General features: G+C 36.9%; 1 protein-coding gene and 1 pseudogene across 1 annotated transcript in view; both read right to left on the reverse strand.

The window, feature by feature from the left end:
• ZSWIM6 (zinc finger SWIM-type containing 6) overlaps positions 1-18863 on the reverse strand; it is a 192763-nt gene that overhangs the window by 21465 nt on the left and 152435 nt on the right. Inside the window, exon 5 of the mRNA XM_055332605.1 lies at positions 992-1171. Within this exon, the coding sequence (XP_055188580.1) occupies positions 992-1171 (180 nt within the window). The remainder of the gene's footprint in view (positions 1-991; positions 1172-18863) is intronic.
• LOC129514044 (cytochrome b-c1 complex subunit 7-like) lies at positions 8396-8721 on the reverse strand (annotated as a pseudogene).

Raw genomic sequence — 18863 nt, forward strand, 5'->3', positions numbered from 1 at the left:
ATACCAACTCCATACAGGGCCAGCCTATACAGAATGAAAATCTTTGTTCTGGATCCTTTCAGTGTAATGTAACTCCCACCTTACATGGATCACAACGTTCAAGTCGGTCAAATCCCCCACAGCATCCCTTCCCCTGAACCCCAAAAAGGGCAATAGGAGCACAAAGACACATAAATAATGACATGAAAAAGTGAATGAAAATTTTATTTGTAAGACTTAAGTTCCTTAAGGACTTGGTTCTGAAAGAGAGGAGAAAATAGTATAGTAGCTGGAAAGGAAAATGAGGCCAAGGAAAGATTTGGGTTTTTTTTGAAGATGAGAAGAACTTGAGCTAAATAGGTAGACCCAACAGAAAAGGAGAAGCTGGAGAAAAACAGCATAAGAGGACATATGGAAATGTCTGAGAGCATCTCTCAGTTGTCCCCAAGACTGGAGAGCACTACTAGCTTATAGTAGGTGGGAACAAGTATGCTGAACAATCCTTTACAATAAAGAATTTTCCTACTTCAAAAGCCAATAGCATCCCATGCCCCTCCAGCACAGTCATAAACATTTACTTGCTTTATTTTAAAACTAACAATTTTTAACTGATCAAATTACACAGTAACTCAAATACAAATTGGGTTGCACCAACAGCGATAAAAACACACAGTTTTCAAGCCTCTCGATATTTAGTTTTTTTACAAGGTAATATATTACCACCCTATTCCATGACTTTTTACATTATTTCCCAAAGTAAATAATTAATAGGGAATTATAACACATACTAATACATAAAAGTATAATATCCATCTGTATCCTAATATGAAAACACACACACAAAGGATCAGGTAAAAATTAAAAATACATACGTTCATATTCAAAACATCAAGTCCTTAAATTGTACTAAGTTCTAGTGGGCAAATAATTTTCCTACATATAAGTTATTATTATAGGCATATATCTACAATTAAGCAAATACAAAGTGAGCAGAATATTACTGCAGACTAACCTTGGTTGGCATTTGCACCCTGAGGCAAAGCATTGGTTAAGTTGGGTAATTCACTGCCATGATTTCCATCTTCCCATGGACAGACATCAACACTGTTCCACTTTTTCAGCTGTTTTAGCCAACTGGCCTTCTGCTCCAATTTGCAGTGGGGGTTTAAAACTATACACATCCACAGAGCACCTAATTTAAAGGGAGGAGGGAAGTCAATTTCAAAAATTAGAAAAATTTCCAATTCTAATAACTTAATGATACATTTTAAATGCTTTCAGAATGGACCCAGGTCTATCATTTTTACAACTCAATTCTCTCCTTATTTAATTCAAGCCATAAATCTCATACAGAGTTTAATGGAAGGACCACAGAGTCCAAATTTCAACCAAAGATCCAAACACTGTTACACATAAAGATGAAAGATATTTCAAAGGCCAACTATAATCACCTCCCTACTTATGTGACATTTTGAACAAAAATGTCAATAAAGAATGCAACCCTACAGTCCAATTTGCCACTTTAATGTACAAACAGGTTTTATATATTTATATATGAAAGCTGCAACAAAACACTCGAAATGGTTCTTTTTTTTTTTTTTTTTTAATTTACGATAGTCATACAGAGAGAGAGAGAGGCAGAGACACAGGCAGAGGGAGAAGCAGGCTCCATGCACCGGGAGCCTGACGTGGGACTTGATCCCGGGTCTCCAGGATCGCGCCCTGGGCCAAAGGCAGGCGCCAAACCGCTGCACCACCCAGGGATCCCTCGAAATGGTTCTTCAATGCAAAAACTAAACTTACATTTTTACAATAAAATCATAAAGGTATACAATGGACACAAATAGTTTCCTAGTCTTCTTATAAACTTTCCAAACTTTAGTATGTCTTTAAATTCGTATGTATATCTGCATATCAAATAATTTGCATATTTATATATCAATGAATCTTTTCAAACCAAAATTCACTTAAACATATTTCTCTAAATGATTTAACCAGAAACTGATCTTATAAGTGAAATCAGTAAATTTATGTCTTTATGTGAATGAAATCATGAAACAATCAAAATTTCACTTGTTTTTCAAAGGAAAAGCTATAATGAATTTAGATAGTATAGCTCAAAAAAAAAAGATAGTATAGCTCATAATTTGAATAAAGTACTGATAAAAATTATCATTCCTTTCTACATTCTTGAAAGAGATAGCTAATTCAGACAATTATTTCACAAGTCCTAAAATTTCAAGTTTTACTTTATTAATTTCTGGTATTTCAGACCCATTCACAAAACTTTTTCTTTGAAAAGGTACGTGTATCTGTGTCTATTTTAATCAACTGTGTTAGCCAAGTGAATAACAAAGACAGAAATGAACACTGTTTGTTCTGTCCAAAAGAGATGCTTTACATTCTTCCACATTTAAAATTAACAAGCTTCCCAAGTATCCATCAATAGATGAATGAATAAAGATGTGGTGTGTATGGACACACACACACACACACACACACACACACACAGTGGAATACTATTCAGCCATAAAAATGAAATATTGCCATTTGCAACAATACAGATGGAGCTAGACATTATAAATGCTAAGTGAAATTCAGTCAGAGAAAGACAGTATCATAAGGTATTTAACCTTATGATTTCACTAATGTGTGCAATTTAAGAAACAAAACAAAGGAAAAAAGGGGAGGAAGAAACTTAAAAACAGATTCTTAACTATAAAGAATAAACTGGTTACCAGAGGGGAGGTAGGTGGGAAGATGGATAAAACAGGTGATGGGGATTAAAGAGTACACTTACAATGATGGGTGCCGAGTAACGTACAGAATTGTTGAATCACCATATTGTACATCTGAAACTAACATAACACTCTATGTTAACTATGTTGGAATTAAAATTAAAAACTAAGGATCCCTGGGTGGCTCAGCAGTTTAGCGCCTGCCTTTGGCCCAGGGCGTGATCCTGGAGACCCAGGATCAAGTCCCGCATAAGGCTCCCTGCATGGCACCTGCTTCTCCCTCTGCCTGTGTGTGTCTCTGCTTCTCTCTCTCTCTCTGTGTCTCTCATGAATAAATACAATCTTTTAAAAAATTAAATTAAATTAAAAACTTAATAAAACAAAAATAAAATTAGCAATTATAAAATTCTTCTATTATAGAATCTGACGTTTTAAGGATCAAGTAACTTTTACCAACAGAAAATAAAAACTGCCACAACTGACTTAAGCCACAGATATTTAAAAATTACATTTCTTTATTTTAAAATGCCAATTAAAAACAAAATGTGGTCAGTTAAAATGAAATAAACCCACTAAACTTCTCTCTCCCCATGAATACAAAAAGCAGCGATCTAAGTACTCTACAAAGTAAATAAAGGCAAGCAGACTGGAGAAATAAAACTTTAAGAAGTAAGCTATATCAGGATGATTTCCTGTTACTTTTCCCCCGTCTTTTGTCTCCTGGCTTGGACAGAAGATTAGTGCCATTAGGGAAACTCTGTAGAGGGCACATACAACAAAAACTTAAGAGAAATCTCATCTAGTTGGTGAGAAAACTGAGAAAAGGGCCCTCCTCCTACTCAGGAGTTGGAGAGGTAGATCCCTAAATACTATCTATCAATAGGCCCAAGTCCTGTGGACCAGTAAGACCAAAGGCAGCAGCAGAGCCAAAGCTTTGAAAACTATGGATATCGTCATCCAAAGAAGGTGAAACAGAACTCATGGTCTTAATCTACCCCAGTTGTTGATTGTATGCTTTAAAAACAAAAACAAGGGACGCCTGGGTGGCTCAGCGGTTGAGCGGCTGCCTCCCTCTCAGGGCGTGATCCTGGGGTTCTGGGATTGAGTCCCACATCGGGCTCCCTGCATGGAGCCTAGTTATCCCTCTGCCTGTGTGTGTCTCTGCTCTCTCTGTGTGTCTCTAGTACATGAATAAATAAAATCTTTAAAACAAAACAAAACAAAACAATTCTCCAGAGGATTTTAATAAAGATCCAGACTTTCAGGAGGTGCCTGGGTGACTCAGTCAATTAAATGTATGCCTTCAGTTAGGTTCATGATCCCAGGATCCTGGGATAGAGTTCCAAGTGGGGCTCCCTGCTCAGTGGGAAGCCTGCTTCTCCCTCTCCCTCTTACCCCTGCCACTCCTCTCTCTCTCTTTGCTAGCTCTCTCTCAAATAAATAAAATCTTTGGAAAAAAAAAAAAAAAAAAGAAAAAGACCCAGACTTTCACAGCACAGTATTCAAAATGTCAAGGATCCAAAAGAACTTGGCTTAGAAAGAAACAGGGAAATGTGATCAATTCTCAAAGGAAGAAAACAATCAACAGATGCCAACTAAAATGAACCAGATGTTAGAATTATAAATCAGAAACTTTATTTTAACTATGCTCCATGAGATGAAGGTAAACACTAATGAAAGGAGTAAAACACAAACTATAAAAAGAACTAAATGGAAACTTTAGAACTGAAAAAAAATGTCTGAAAGAAGAAATTCACTGGATGGGATCGGTGGCAAAAGGGAAAAGTTAGTGAATGTGAAGATAATAATGGTCTCATCTTAACAAAGAAAACCTTAAAGACAAGTGGGAAATTATCAAAAGGTATAATATTTGTGTCAGTGGAGTCCCAGAAGATGAGACATAGATACAGAAAAATGTGGAAGAAATAATGACTGAAATTTTCAAATTTGGAAAAATATATGAATTTTATAGAAGCACTTCAGCCAACCACAAAAAGGGTAAATTCAAAGAAAGCCATGCCTCCCCCAAAAAAAGAAAGCCATGCCCAAAAATCTCATAATCAAAGCACTGAAAACCAAAGATAGAGAAACAAAATCTTGAAAGCAAATAATAAAAAAACATCATACATAGAATGACTCAAATAATTCGATATTTCTCCTCACAAATCACAGACAACAGAGGACATTGGAACAATATTTTCAAAGTGTTGAAAGAAACTGAAGTGTCAACACAAAATTCTATATCCAGCAAAAATATTGCTTAGTATTGATGGTGAAATAAAAGGGTTCTCACATCAGGGAAAAGTAAAGCATTTGTTGCCAAAGAGATCTGTTCTAGAAGAAATGCTAAAGGTAGTTCTGCATGCTGAAGAAAAATAATACCACAGGGAAACTGGGAAACATAGGAATAAAAGAAGAGCAATAGAAATGATAAATACCTGACTATGTATAACAAAATGTTTCTGCCCTTTTAAGTTCTTTAAAATAAATATGACTATTGAAAATAGCAATTTGAACATTGCCTTGTGGCATTTTAAATGTATGCAGATGTAATACACATAAAAACTGTAACATAAAGAAGGGAGAGTAAAGGGATCTATAATATTTTAGACTCTACATTCTATTTAAAGTGGGAAAATATCAACTCAAAGTAGACTGGTTAAAGTTATGTACGTTTAATACTAAAACCATTAAAATGATACAAAGAGATACAAATACAAAAGACAATAGATTAAATGAAATACTAAAAAAAGCTAGAACAATGCAAAGAAGAGAAAGCATTAAAGAAGGAACAAAGGAAAAAAAGGGGATAAACAGAAAACAAGTAATTAAATGGTAGAGTTAAATTCAACTACATCAATAACCATATTAAATGTAAATGGTCTAAACACAGAAATTTAAAAAGATGGTAAAATCAGATTAAAAAGCAAGACCCAACTCTATGCTATAAGCGAGCTACTTTAAATATAAGGATATAGATGGATTAGATGGATTAGATGGAAAAGGATGGAAAAAAGATATACTATGCAAACACTTTCAAAATAAAGCTGAAGTAGCAATATTAATATCAGACAAAGTAGACTTCTGAACAAGGAATATTTATTTCAGATAAGGTGAGACATAATAGGATAAAAGGGTCAGTTCTCCAAAAACACATGAGATTCCTACATGAGTAAAGCTAAACCTAACATTAAGACTTCAAAATATATATTTAGCTTAATGGAGAAATAGACAAATTCATAATTATATTTAGAAACTTTAATACTCCTTTTCAATAACTAATAAAACAAGTACAAAGAAAATTAACAAGGATGAAGAGTAACTAAAACTATCAACCAATTTAGCTTCACAGATGTTTATCGAATATTTCACCTACCATTACTAGAAAAAAATAAAACAAAATACTACTCTTTTTAAAATGCACAAAGAACATTCACCAAGATAGCCTGCATTCTAGGCCATGAAACAAACTTTGACAAATTTGAAAGAACTGAAGTCATGCAAGGTATACTCTCTAATATAACAGAATTAAACCAGAAATCAGTAACAGAAAATAAATAACACTTATAAATAACTCATGACTAAAAGAGGAAGTGATAAGAAAAATCTGTACTGAATTAAATTACAAATAAAATACATCAAAAATTGTGAGCTATAGCTAAAAAGAGTTCAGAGGGAAATGTAGAGTATTAAATACTTATACTGGAAAGGAAGAAAAGACTCATAGCACTAATCTAGATATCTACCTTAAGAAACTAGAAAGAGAAGGAGAAATCAAAGCCTGCAAATAGAAGGAAGGATATAACTTGAATTGAACACTGCCCACCCCTCAAATTCTATTAAACCAAAAGTTGGTTCTTTAAAAAGATTAATAAAATCAATAAAGCTACAATCAGAATAAAAAGAAAGACAAACTATCAGTATCAGGAATAAAAGAGGGCACATCATAATAGGTCCCAGAGAGGCATTAAAAGGCTCATAATGGAATTCTATGAACAACTTTATGCCTATAAATTCTATTAACTGGATAAAAGGAATCAATTCCTTAAAAAAATAAAAAATTATCGAAGTTCACTCAAGAAGCAATAACTTGAATAGTAATAAACTTATTAAAGAAATTAAATCTGTAATTAAAAATCTCTAACAATGCAGGTTCAGAGGTTTCCCTGGAAAATTATACCAAACATTTAAGAAAGAATACCAATTTTACACAATATCTTCCTGCAAACAGAGAAAGGAATGGCTTCCAACTTATTTTAAGAGGCCAACACTACCTTGATACCAAAACCAAAGATATTACAGTAAATACAGATCAATATCCCTCATGAACATAGGAGTAAAACACCTCAACAAAATATTAGACAATATAATTAAGAAATATACAAAAAGGAAAATAAACCACAACTAAGTACAGTTTTTCCCAGGAAAGCAAGGTTGGTTTGACCTTAAAAAAAAAAAATCAATCAGTGTAAATCACTATATTAACAGATTAAGGAAAAAACCAAAAACATGACCATTTCAACAGATGCAGAAAAAGTAATTTTCTTCAACAGAAAAAGTAAATGACAAAATTCAACTTTACTTCATAATAAATAAAACTCGCAGCAAAACAGAAGAAAGATCACTTAGCCTGATAAAGGCATCTGTGAAAGAAATCCTACATTAACATCATAACTGAAAAAGACTGAATGTTTTTCCTGAAATCTAAACAAGGCAAAGATGTCTGCTCTTATCTCTAGTATTCAACATCACACTGGAGAGAGAGAATCTTTAAGCAGGCTCCACACCCAGCATGGAGCCTGATGCAGGGCCCCGATCTCAGGACCCTGAGATCATGATCTGAGCCGTGATCAAGAGTTAGACACATAACTGAGTTAAGGTGCCTCTACAGCAGCTTTATTCATAAATGCAGAAGACTGGAAACAATCTGAATGTCTTCCAACTGATGAACAGATAAATTGGCACCTTGGTACAACTTATCACTACTCAGCAATAAGAAACAAACCCCTGATGTACACATAACATCTCAAATGGATTATACTAAATGAAGGAAACCAGAATCAAAAGAATATGTGTATGTATACATACATACACTCTCATTACTTATAGGACATTTTAGAAAAGGTAAAACCTAAGGGACTGATCACCAATGCAAGGGATTAAGGGTTAGCAATGGAAATGACACACAGGGACAGTATGAGGGAATTTTTGGAGGTGATGTAACTGTTTCATATGTTGATTGCAGTTATTGTTACAGGAATCTATTCATTTGTCCAAACTCAAAACTGTATAGCAAAATATTTAGACAATATGTATTTTTTTAATAATTATAATAGACATTTATTTAAAGTAATACATTCACAGTTCAAAGAGTTCTTTTTAAAAAATATTTTATTTATTTATTCACAAGAGACAGACAGAGAGAGAGGCAGAGACACAGGCAGAGGGAGAAGCAGGCTCCATGCGGGGAGCCTGATGTGGGACTCGATCCCGGGTCTCCAGGGTCACATCCTGGGCTGAAGGTGGCACTAAACCACTGAGCCACCTGGGCTGTCCAGTTCAAAGAGTTCTAGTTCATTTCAGGTTTAACCAACTTTATAAAAATACTCTGAGGACAGGTGAAACCAGAGATTTCAACTAAACGATTCTTTTTTTTTTTTAACATGATTCTTTCTTTGCTCATTTTTCTCTCTCTCTCCTTTTTCCCACCTAACCTCTTTCAGATATCATTCAAGGTAGAATTTATCCTCACATTCTGTCCATCGCTCTTTAGGGAAAACCTGCTGCCTCATGGTCAGTTGCAGTGCTCTCTTAATGTAAATCATCCTATCATTATAAAGATTCTTAGGAAGTCTTCTTATGGCTTCTTTTACACCATCATTTTCACATATTGTATCATCTTACATTAACCCCACAGTTTATGGAACACTGCAGCACTATAATACCATTTTTGAATATCCCCCGGGCCCTATCTGGATGCTGCAATGGCAAGCCTGCTCTCCATGATGATCCAAGAACCACAAGTGTATGTATTTTTATATTTATAGCAATATTTCACAGTACAGTAAGAATCTTACTGTATGTAAAGTCTAAAGCAAACTGCTGCTACATAATATCTGTATCAAACAATACTGTCTACTGGTACTCCAAAGATTTAAGCGAGTATTCTTTCTACAGAAATCCTCTAACAAGCTAATGGACATTGCATAAATGACCACCTTATTAATCCTAGGCCTTTCCTATGCCCAGAAACAGGAAAATGAACTTCAAATGAAACATGACCACACACTGTTGCAAAGCAAGGGACAAATCCAAATGGTTCCTAAAGAACCTGAAATTAATAGCCTTTTCCATGGAATCCCATTAGAAAATGGGATATAACTTTACCATGTTTTAGGTTGTGGATGGTTACCCTAACATGAAAAAAGTTACATACAAGTAATTAAATAAAAGCTACACATTGGATCAAAAATTGCCATTGATACTTAAGAGGCTACACTGAACTAAAAAAATTTCCAAATCATCAAATTACCTTTTTAAAAAGTAAAATCATAATAGCCAACAGTTAATGCTTAAAAATTAAGAATACTTCAAAGGCACCTGGGTGGTGCAGTTAAGTGTCCAACTCTTGGTTTTAGCTCAGGGTCATGAGATGGAGCCCTGAGTCAGGATCCATGCTCAGTGTGTAGTCTGCTTAAGACTCTTTCCCCTTCTCTCTGACCCTCCCCCCACTTTGTTTCTCACTCTCTAATAAATAATCTTTTTAAAAAAGAACATTTTCTGTTTCTCTTCTAAGCTGTTTTTTTTTAAAATTTTTTTTTTAATTTTTTATTTATTTATGATAGTCACAGAGAGAGAGAGAGAGAGAGAGAGAGAGAGAGAGAGAGAGAGGCGCAGAGACATAGGCAGAGGGAGAAGCAGGCTCCATGCACCGGGAGCCCGATGTGGGATTTGATCCTGGGTCTCCAGGATCGCGCCCTGGGCCAAAGGCAGGCGCCAAACCGCTGCGCCACCCAGGGATCCCTTCTAAGCTGTTTTTAATCGTATATTTCTACTAATCTTAAATGAATACTTTATCAGACAAAACTAAAATCAAGAGGTTGCCCTGCAAGATGTACTGTGACTAGTAGCTTCACTATCAGGTCATGATCCCGGGGGTCCCAGCATTGGGATCCACAATGGGCATGGAGCCTGCTTAAAGCTCCCTGTCCCCATCTCCCTTCTGCTGTCTCTCTCTCCCTTTCTAAGAAAGAAGAAGAAGAAGAAAGAAGAAGGAGAAAGAAAGAAAGAAAGAAAGAAAGAAAGAAAGAAAGAAAGAAGAAAAGAAAAAGAAAAAAGAAGAAAGAAAGAGAAGAGAAGAGAAGAGAAGAGAAGAGAAGAGAAGAGAAGAGAAGAGAAGAGGAGAGGGGGAAAAAAATCAAAGAAGGGACGGGAAGGGACGGGAAGGGACAGGAAGGGAAAAGAGGAGGGGAAAAAATCAAATAGATTATAGTCCTTAAAAGCAAAATCCTAAATATTCTTGGAAACTTTATTTTTTTTTTCTTGGAAACTTTAAATAATGATTTCTATGATTTGAGGAAAAAAGAAATCCATCCTAGATTTTCATGCTTACATTTCTCTAATTAGAAAATCTCCATTTTGTAGAATGAAAAGAATTTTTAAAGCCAAGCCTTTATTAATTTGCCTGTAACATTCTTTTATTGCTCACCTCCCCAAAGAGAGGTTTCATCCTGAAAGGATGTTCTTAATGTTAGATTCAAGTTCAGAGCTATAATAGATATGGTCTTTTATCGTAACAGTCACCACTACAAAAGCTGTAATTAGCCTTAATAACCAAATTAACCAAATTGAGTAAGTCATTCTCCAAATTTTATTAATTCAGAGTCCCACTTTGGGCATTTATCTTCTTTCCCTCCAACACATGCCTGAAACATTTGTAGTTTTAAAAATAAAGCTCTTTAATAATTAAACACTTCATTCTGCTGTCCATCAGAAATATTAACCCTTGTAAGGACTCAACCAAAAATACTACACAGAACTTAGGGAGAACTCAGCCTTTCTAGCACTTACCAGAGGACCTGACATCTATAAAGGTATTACTGGTTCTTTCACAAAGGACACTTAATTATTTGCTATGAATTACAATGAAACAAATTCAATACTTTTAAATTGCTTTCCTAGCTTCAATACCTCAAAGTGTATAAAGGCAATTATCAAATCACTGGTGTGTGCATCATTCAGTTTCTGAATTATCCACATCACATTTCAGCTCTGGTCCAGCTTCTCCACCATCCAGCACGCTCTTTACTCTTCTTTCCACTCTACCACCTAATCTGCACACCGTGATTTCTATCAAAAAGATGCACTGTAATATACAAGCCAAAGTACACCAAAACTAGAAAGGCAACTTCCCTGAGAAGAAGAAAAAGATGGGGGAAAAAAAAGCATTCTTTGGCACAAGGCAAACAGTTCCAATCCACTCAGTAGTCTTAAACCTGTTCACATCCTATAACTGACCAAAGAGTGAGCGAACGTGGGCAGACTCACACTGAGGCAGAAGGCAAATCACCACAAAGGCCTTTTTGGTTACTTCTGCACTTCTCCAGTAACAGTGTCAGTGGACAAGCACCCCATATTCCCAGAAAATGGGAGTAACAAGAATTAGTGAATTCTACATGCCCTGAGAGACTATCTTTTCCCTCAAACATTTAGGTGTACAAAGCCGTTACCACTTTGCCCCACCTCACATACCCATTGTTTTACATTTCCAACTGAAGGAATGTTTGATCAAGGAGCTCTGATCTGGAAAGCACTAGATATGCCCCAGGCTAGCCCACTTAGTGTCTCTGAGGTGGCAGTTCTCTATTTAAACAATAGGGATGATAATTCCTACCTACCTTGTAGGGCTGTTTAGATTTAAGATTATACATACAGATAGCTGTTTGAAAACTGCAGAGTTTACTCAGATCCAAAAGGTACACTCCCAGCAAACCTCTGTGTAGAGGACTTTGAAATTGAGGACACGGAGACTCAAAGGGTAGAACAGGACTGGAGGGCTCAGATTGCAAGTGATTCTGTGAATACCCTTACAAGTATTTTATATTTAATAAACCAATTAAGAACATATTAAATTAAGCAAAATATCAGTGACATTAAATGCTTAAGTTAGTAATAATGGGTTCCTATAAATTAATGTCCACTTGCTGTGTCATTTTTGCAGGAAATCTCTTTTAGTTTCTCCTTTTCCCTTGGTTTCAATGATCAGCTTTCAGCTTTTAAATGTTTTGTTTTCCGGTAGGCATTTTCTCTCCAGCCTGCCAGGCCCCAAGGGGGGCCCACAAGGCCACTTAGAAGTCTGAGATGCTTTGGGTAATTTTGTCCTTATCTACTGTCACAAAGGTGGCATTTTTCAAACTCATCCCTATCCCTCCATTTTTGCTGCCCACAGGAACTTCATGCCAGGGGATGGACAAAGAGTGTGGTGCTGAAGCCTGTGCATACTGTTCCTTTTAGCACCTCTTCCTTAGCATCTCTGTCAAAACTTCTAGCTACCACCCCATCCACTCTGCCTTCCTTTTATATTTTCAATGCCTAGGGTTCCGCAGTCTTCCACAGGAACACAAAATTAAGTTACCTGATCTCAAGTTCTTTTTATCAGAGAAAAAAAACCCAGAAGTCAAACCAGGTGAAATTTGGTATAATGAGAACATGAAGGTAAGGAAGAACTACTGTTTAAAAAAAAAAAATCATTAAAAATGGAAGATGCAGGGGTGCTTGGGTGACTCCGTTGGTTAAGCGTTCTACTCTTGATCTCAAGGTCACAAGTTCAAGTCCTGTGTTGTGCTCCATGAAGCACGTGGAACCTATTTTAAAAAAATGGAGCTGCAGAATATGCAAGATCATGCTACATTGTTTATTAATAACCATTCAATTCGGACAAATATCTAACTCAATCCAACATTAGAGAAAAACTGAAAAACAGAACTTCATTTTCCCACATTGTTACATCGATACTCTAAGAGAAATTTAGCATTTGGAAAAATAAATAACCACGAGAAGCATGAAGTATTATCAGATAGATAACCACTATTCTGGTTATCTATGACCTATGTAAAAATCTACCCTAAATTTACTGGCTTTAATACAGAATGTATCACTGGATCCCATGATTCTGCAGGGGAGAAGCTCTCCTCTTAACTTTCTCCCTGCCTCAACACGGCCCCTCCAGGGGGACAGTATGGGCTTTCTCAGAGCATGGCAGCTTCAGGACAGCCAGACCACTTACAGGGAAACTCAGGGACCCCAGATAAAAACCTTCCACAAGACAGGAAGTGAACCTGCTAGTCTAGTCATTTAATGCCTGGGCCCAGAAACTAGCCTAGCATCTATTGTGCCATGTTCTGTTGGTCAAACATTTTTTAAAAATTGACAAGATGAGGGGATCCCTGGGTGGCTCAGCGGTTTGGCGCCTGCCTTTGGCCCAGGGGCAATCCTGGAGTCCCAGGATTGAGTCCCACGTCGGGCTCCTGGCATGGAGCCTGCTTCTCCCTCTGCCTGTGTCTCTGCCTCTCTCTCTCTCTCCCTCTCTCTCTCTCTCTCTCCCTGTCTGAATAAATAAATCTTAAAAAAAAAAAATTGACAAGATGAAAAAACAAAGACCCCAAGTCTAAACAAAGGGAGTAGCAAAGGATGTGTGGCCATCTTTAATCTACTACAATTACCAAGAAAAATTATAAATCTGCTAGATTACAAAATGGAAAACTAAAGTAAGTACTTATGAGTATTAAGTAAATACTAACCATTAAAGTAAATAGTAATGAGCATGAGAATGTTGTTAGTTAAGCTAACCAGACCCAGATAAGCCAGCCACTGAACACAGGAGAAGAGCTGCCAAAAAGAGTAAAGCCAAAAACAAAAAAGTCATTATGAAAACTTAACAACATAAAAGGTATCCCAACACAGAGTGCAATATTAGGTGCTGGTTTGTATGCTAATTTTTTATTCCTTCAAGGAAAAACCTAACAATATCAGGTTACACATGTTGGGTTTCTAATTAGAGTCTATGCTTAAAAATTTTAAATATCTGTCTTTAGGGTACAAATCACTCTATCTAGTTTAGCGAACATACACTTCTAAAAGTGAATAGCACCTTTACTTATCCACCTGAGAGTAAATGCTGCCATTTATTGAATATTCATCTCACACTAACCTTATACTATGTATTTTACACATACAATCAATCACATTTCACCTCACGAAAACTCGCTGTACAGAAAAGTAAACTGAGGTTCAGAGAAAAGAAGAAAGGTATTGTGATGGGAGCCAGACTCACAGTCCCCAAAAAACAACATTCTCAACACTCAGGTATCTAGCCTCTGCCTATCTATATGGTCAAAAAGAACTTCTGTAAGTTAAGATCCGTATGTGCAGCTGTGCATATATAAATTCCAAGATTAGTCACTTCTCTTGACAGAATCATCGTTCCATTTCTCATGTTTTAGCAGTATAACACAAAGGGACACAGCTAAGAAACCCTGTACTTTATTTAACCTTGTATTCCGTATGTACTTAGAACAGGTCTCTCCCACGTAAAGAAAGCATCTCCAGCAAAAACCTACAAGGGCTCATATAAAAAGAGCCTAATTAAACCAAAGAAAATTACATTTTTTAAGACTGACAGTCACAGCAAACAAGTCATTTCACTGTAGATTAAAACAACAGGTAAACAATCAAAAGCTCACCTTATAATTCAAGATTGATTATTCAATGTGGAAGAAATCTTTTCTCTGAAACTATGATGTACTATAGGGTCTGCTAGAATAGAGTTGCATCAGCATTTCCAGGATAATGCTCTTGCGTGTGACTGAGTCTGCCCTTTGCCTGCAGGGCGTACTGCTGTGTGGAGCATTAGGATTTGTGACTGAATAAATCGGCTGGCCATTCTCTAGTGCCAAGCGCCCCCCCCCAACCCCCCCTCCCCGTCAGTGATGCTTGTTTTTCAAGTCCTTTTTACTTCACAGGTTTTTGTTAATATGTAAATCACTTCAGTAATTAAAACAAAAGGTGCACATTTTCCATATAAGACACTTTGGAGTTTTTGACAGATGTGGCTCTCTCCCTATTTTCCAGAAGACACAGTGTGTATAATGCTAACGGGAAGAGAGCACAGGCACAGTGGCAAGTGAGGGGTAGGAGTCTGAGAAGCAAGGCAACCAGCACCTGCTCTAATGGTGAGAATGAAAAAAGTGACTCCCTTTTCTCTCTGTCTCAAAGGCAGAGAATGAAGACTATTTCATAGCTTAATTCCTACTTCTTAACATCATGTTTATTCTTATGAAATAGTCACAGACGAAGCAGAACAATCACTTGTGGTATTTCCCAGGGTTCCATAGTTATAAAACAATTCATAATATTTATCATATTTATTTTTGTTCTCAGAGGCTATTATGAGAGGCTAGAATTTCATGCATGATCCAATTAACTAATTATACTTATTTAGAGGCCATGAAATGCCTAATTGCAGTCACAAATAGGAGATCACTGGTATAATTAGTTGTGCTAGCAAAACTACAGTCACAAAATTTCTTGGGTCAGACCACACAAAAACTGTGACCCTAATTAAGAGTATTGTTCTCAGCACAATTCAGTCTTTTTTTTTTTTTTTTTTTTTACAATTCAGTCTTAATATGTTAGTCACCCGTGTTTGAAAAATAAGTTTAACTCGTGAAAATGTTCTCCTTACTTTAAATCTGGTGTGCTAGTTCCTAATTCACTAATAAAACATTTCTGGGAAAATTTCAAAATAATGCCTCAGGTACACTGTATAGAGAAAATTTTTGAGATCATTTAAGTTAAGCAGGGCAAAGCCCTAATAAGCAGAAGGGCACAGAACTGATTATCATTTGACCAGGCTCTGTGAAAAGACAGAAGGAAATAACCATCTTTTTTTGCTGTCAAAAAAGAAAATAAAGCACAGATATTCCAAAATACCTAACGGGTATCCTGGACAATGTTCCCTTCCAGCAAACCTGTGGCCCTCAACTAATACGCAGTCTTCCCGTTCCATTCAATTTGTCAGTGCTTTCGGGTCAACATGCAAAATTCACCAAAAATAGCCTAACTTTACTGGGAATCTGGTTCTGTGGGAATGACCAGAGCCAGCACTCCCACCATTCACCATCCTCCTTTCTGAGAGGGAGGGAGGAAAGACAGAAAAAATCAGAAAGAGAGTAAGCCACAATGACAGACCTCTTATTTTGATACACAAGAAGGGCAGCCAGTGTCGGTGAGGGGAAGGAATGTGAACCGTGGGAACCTGCAGAGCACACCTTCAGTGGGCTCTGCACTGGCTGCTTCACCAAGCCACCTCCATGAACACTTTTATGATTTGTCCAACACTCCAAGTTTATATAAATCTATTCCTGAAGACTCCTTAGGTCTTCATGTTGTCTTTCTCTGATAAGCTTTCCCCTGGGCCCACTTTCCCAACATAGGCAAAAGACTAGTAGAATGAGAAAGAAAGTGTTATGCATTATCTCATCATCTTATTTTAGGCCTTAAGAGCTTAAGAATTCACATTGTAGGGACGCCTGGGTGGCTCGGCGGCTGAGCGTCTGCCTTTGGCCCAGGGTGTGATCCTGGAGACCCAGGATCAAGTCCCACATCGGGCTCCCTGCATGGAGCCTGCTTCTCCCTCTGCCTGTGTCTCTGCCTCTCTCTCTCTGTGTGTCTCTCTCATGAACAAATAAATAAAATCTTAAAAAAAAAAAAAAAAAGAATCCACATTGTAGTCATCTTAGAGATAAGGAAACTATGCTTCTCTCTAAGATAAGGGTCTGTCCAGGGCCACACAATTGGCAAATATGAGAATCAGAATCCATACTTAAGACCATCTGACTCCAATAAACCTGTTCTTTATATTCCAGTTGAGGGCTCTGAAAACTGAAACAGCCCAGGAGAGCTTATATCTGTTTGGCCCTTTGAGAAAGCATGCTTGGTTAGGTGTCTCACATTTGAATAGATGTTATAAACTGACACAGAATGGTGACTGTGAATATGAAATGTATTAGATCTATCCTCAAATTTTTCTGAAACAAGTCCTACAGTATATAACTTCATTTCTTTAGCTGTCTTAGGCAGTGTTGGGCCGCTTTTTACTTTTCCCTTTCTCATTTTGTTTCCTAACTAAACAATGCTTACCATAAGGCACTGTACTGTAAACAGCAGGTTATTGTTAATTTACCTGTTGTTCTGTTAAGACACTCTACTGTTCACCAGCCATACTTATGGGTAAGTAAGACAACAACCTGCCCTTCATTTAACCATGGAGAACACTAAGGATAAAAGATCATCAGGAGCTCTAACAAAAAATAATCAAATTTACTAATGGTTATGATTATGGAATACTGATGAATATACTTTAGCACTACAGTTGTATAAGAATCCTGAGAAAAAAAGGATTGCAGTATTTGGTCATAGAAGAAGAGTAATTGTATTCATAAGAACAGTTTCTTAATGCACTGACTTTTCTATGGAGTTGAGAAAGAATCTGTGAAGGGTGCTGAGTTTCTTGGAGAACAGAATGTTTCATTTTGCTCTAATTCATTCTATTACTGAATTAAACTTTGATGTATTGGTCTTGACAAGTGCTTCATGCTGATTGTATTGTGTATGATAGTATAATCACTCCCCATGCATTTCCCACTGGCTGGCTGATTAATGCAATAGATTACCTGCAGCATTGATGGCAAGGGGGAATCATTGCCCTTCTGTACTCTAAACTGTTTGTATTTCTGTGTGTGTGTGTGTGTGTGTGTGTGTGTGTGCCCAGGCATTTAGATATACATAGGCACCCATGAATATCCATCATGGGTGGAGAAGGCGGGACAAGCCAGAAGGGGAAAAGAAAACTGAAGGCACAGTGAAGATTATAGCCTTTCAAACACTGTTTTTAGTACACCAAAAATACTCACTTCTTAAAGCTTCTAGATAGGTGTTTAACATTACACTTCAATTATTTATTATTTTATTTATAAATATCTTACTGACCAACTACATACCAGGCACATTATTTTCCACCTATACAGGAACACTAACTTTAAAAAGTGTCAATTTCAGTATTCTAATTAATGGACAATAAGGGAAAGGGGGGTGAGACTGAACACTAATATAGGGATGGAAAAAGGATAGCTCTGGAACTAGTACCAATGCCCCTGACAAGACAGCAACTGACAAGATTACTAAGGTAATGGTTTAAATGATTCCAAAACAAACAAACAAAAAATCTCTCAGACTAGTTAGTCTATTTAGGACCCTAGTGTTTAGCAAAGAGCATCTTCTGTGTATGCTCAATATGTATGGTGAATAGGTTCCTAAATACATTAATGTCATCTTTATTTTTTTTTAATATTTTATTTACTTATTCATGAGAATACACAGAGAGGAGAGAGAGACAGAGAGAGGCAGAGACACAGGCAGAGGGAGAAGCAGGCTCCATGCAGGGAGCCCGAAGTGGGACTCGATCCCAGGTCTCCAGGATCACGCCCTGGGCTGAAGGTGGTGCTAAACCACTGAGCCACCGGGGCTGCCCTAATGTCATCTTTAAACGTCTGTCAGGGAGGGGCGGGTGTCAGACTTTTGTGGTCTTGGCAACATTTTGAAAGCCTTCCTCCTAACAGGATTTTCCTCCATTTCCAAGCTTATATTCGACTCAAATGCCCTGTTTACAGTCCTCCCATTCAACCTCCTCAGCCCATGTTCATCCACAAAGAGAGACTGTAGCTTCCAATAAGCCATTTAAAGGTGGTTTGACAACTAAGTCTCATTCTTAATTGATGAATTCTTACTCTCTCCTCTAGGTTTGCCCAAGCAAATTTTGAAATTTACTAAGATACCCCAAAATAAAAGGGGTTGACAAGCACCACATAGGGTCAAGAAGGTAGAGCTGGTCATAGTTCAAATTCATAGAGATTTGAATTCCTATGTCAAAGACTATCTTTGCAACAGGAGACACAGAGAGTTGGGTGAGTTAGCCATATTTCAGACAATTACTATCACTACTCCCAGTTATTTGTTTCTAGATCAGAGCCTAAGAAAAATAGCCTAGAACCCAGTCATGACTCATCCAAGCAATTTAATGGTAGAAGG

Source organism: Nyctereutes procyonoides, unplaced genomic scaffold (genome assembly GCF_905146905.1).
Source record: "Nyctereutes procyonoides isolate TBG_1078 unplaced genomic scaffold, NYPRO_anot_genome, whole genome shotgun sequence".
Classification (NCBI taxonomy): Eukaryota; Metazoa; Chordata; class Mammalia; order Carnivora; family Canidae; genus Nyctereutes; species Nyctereutes procyonoides.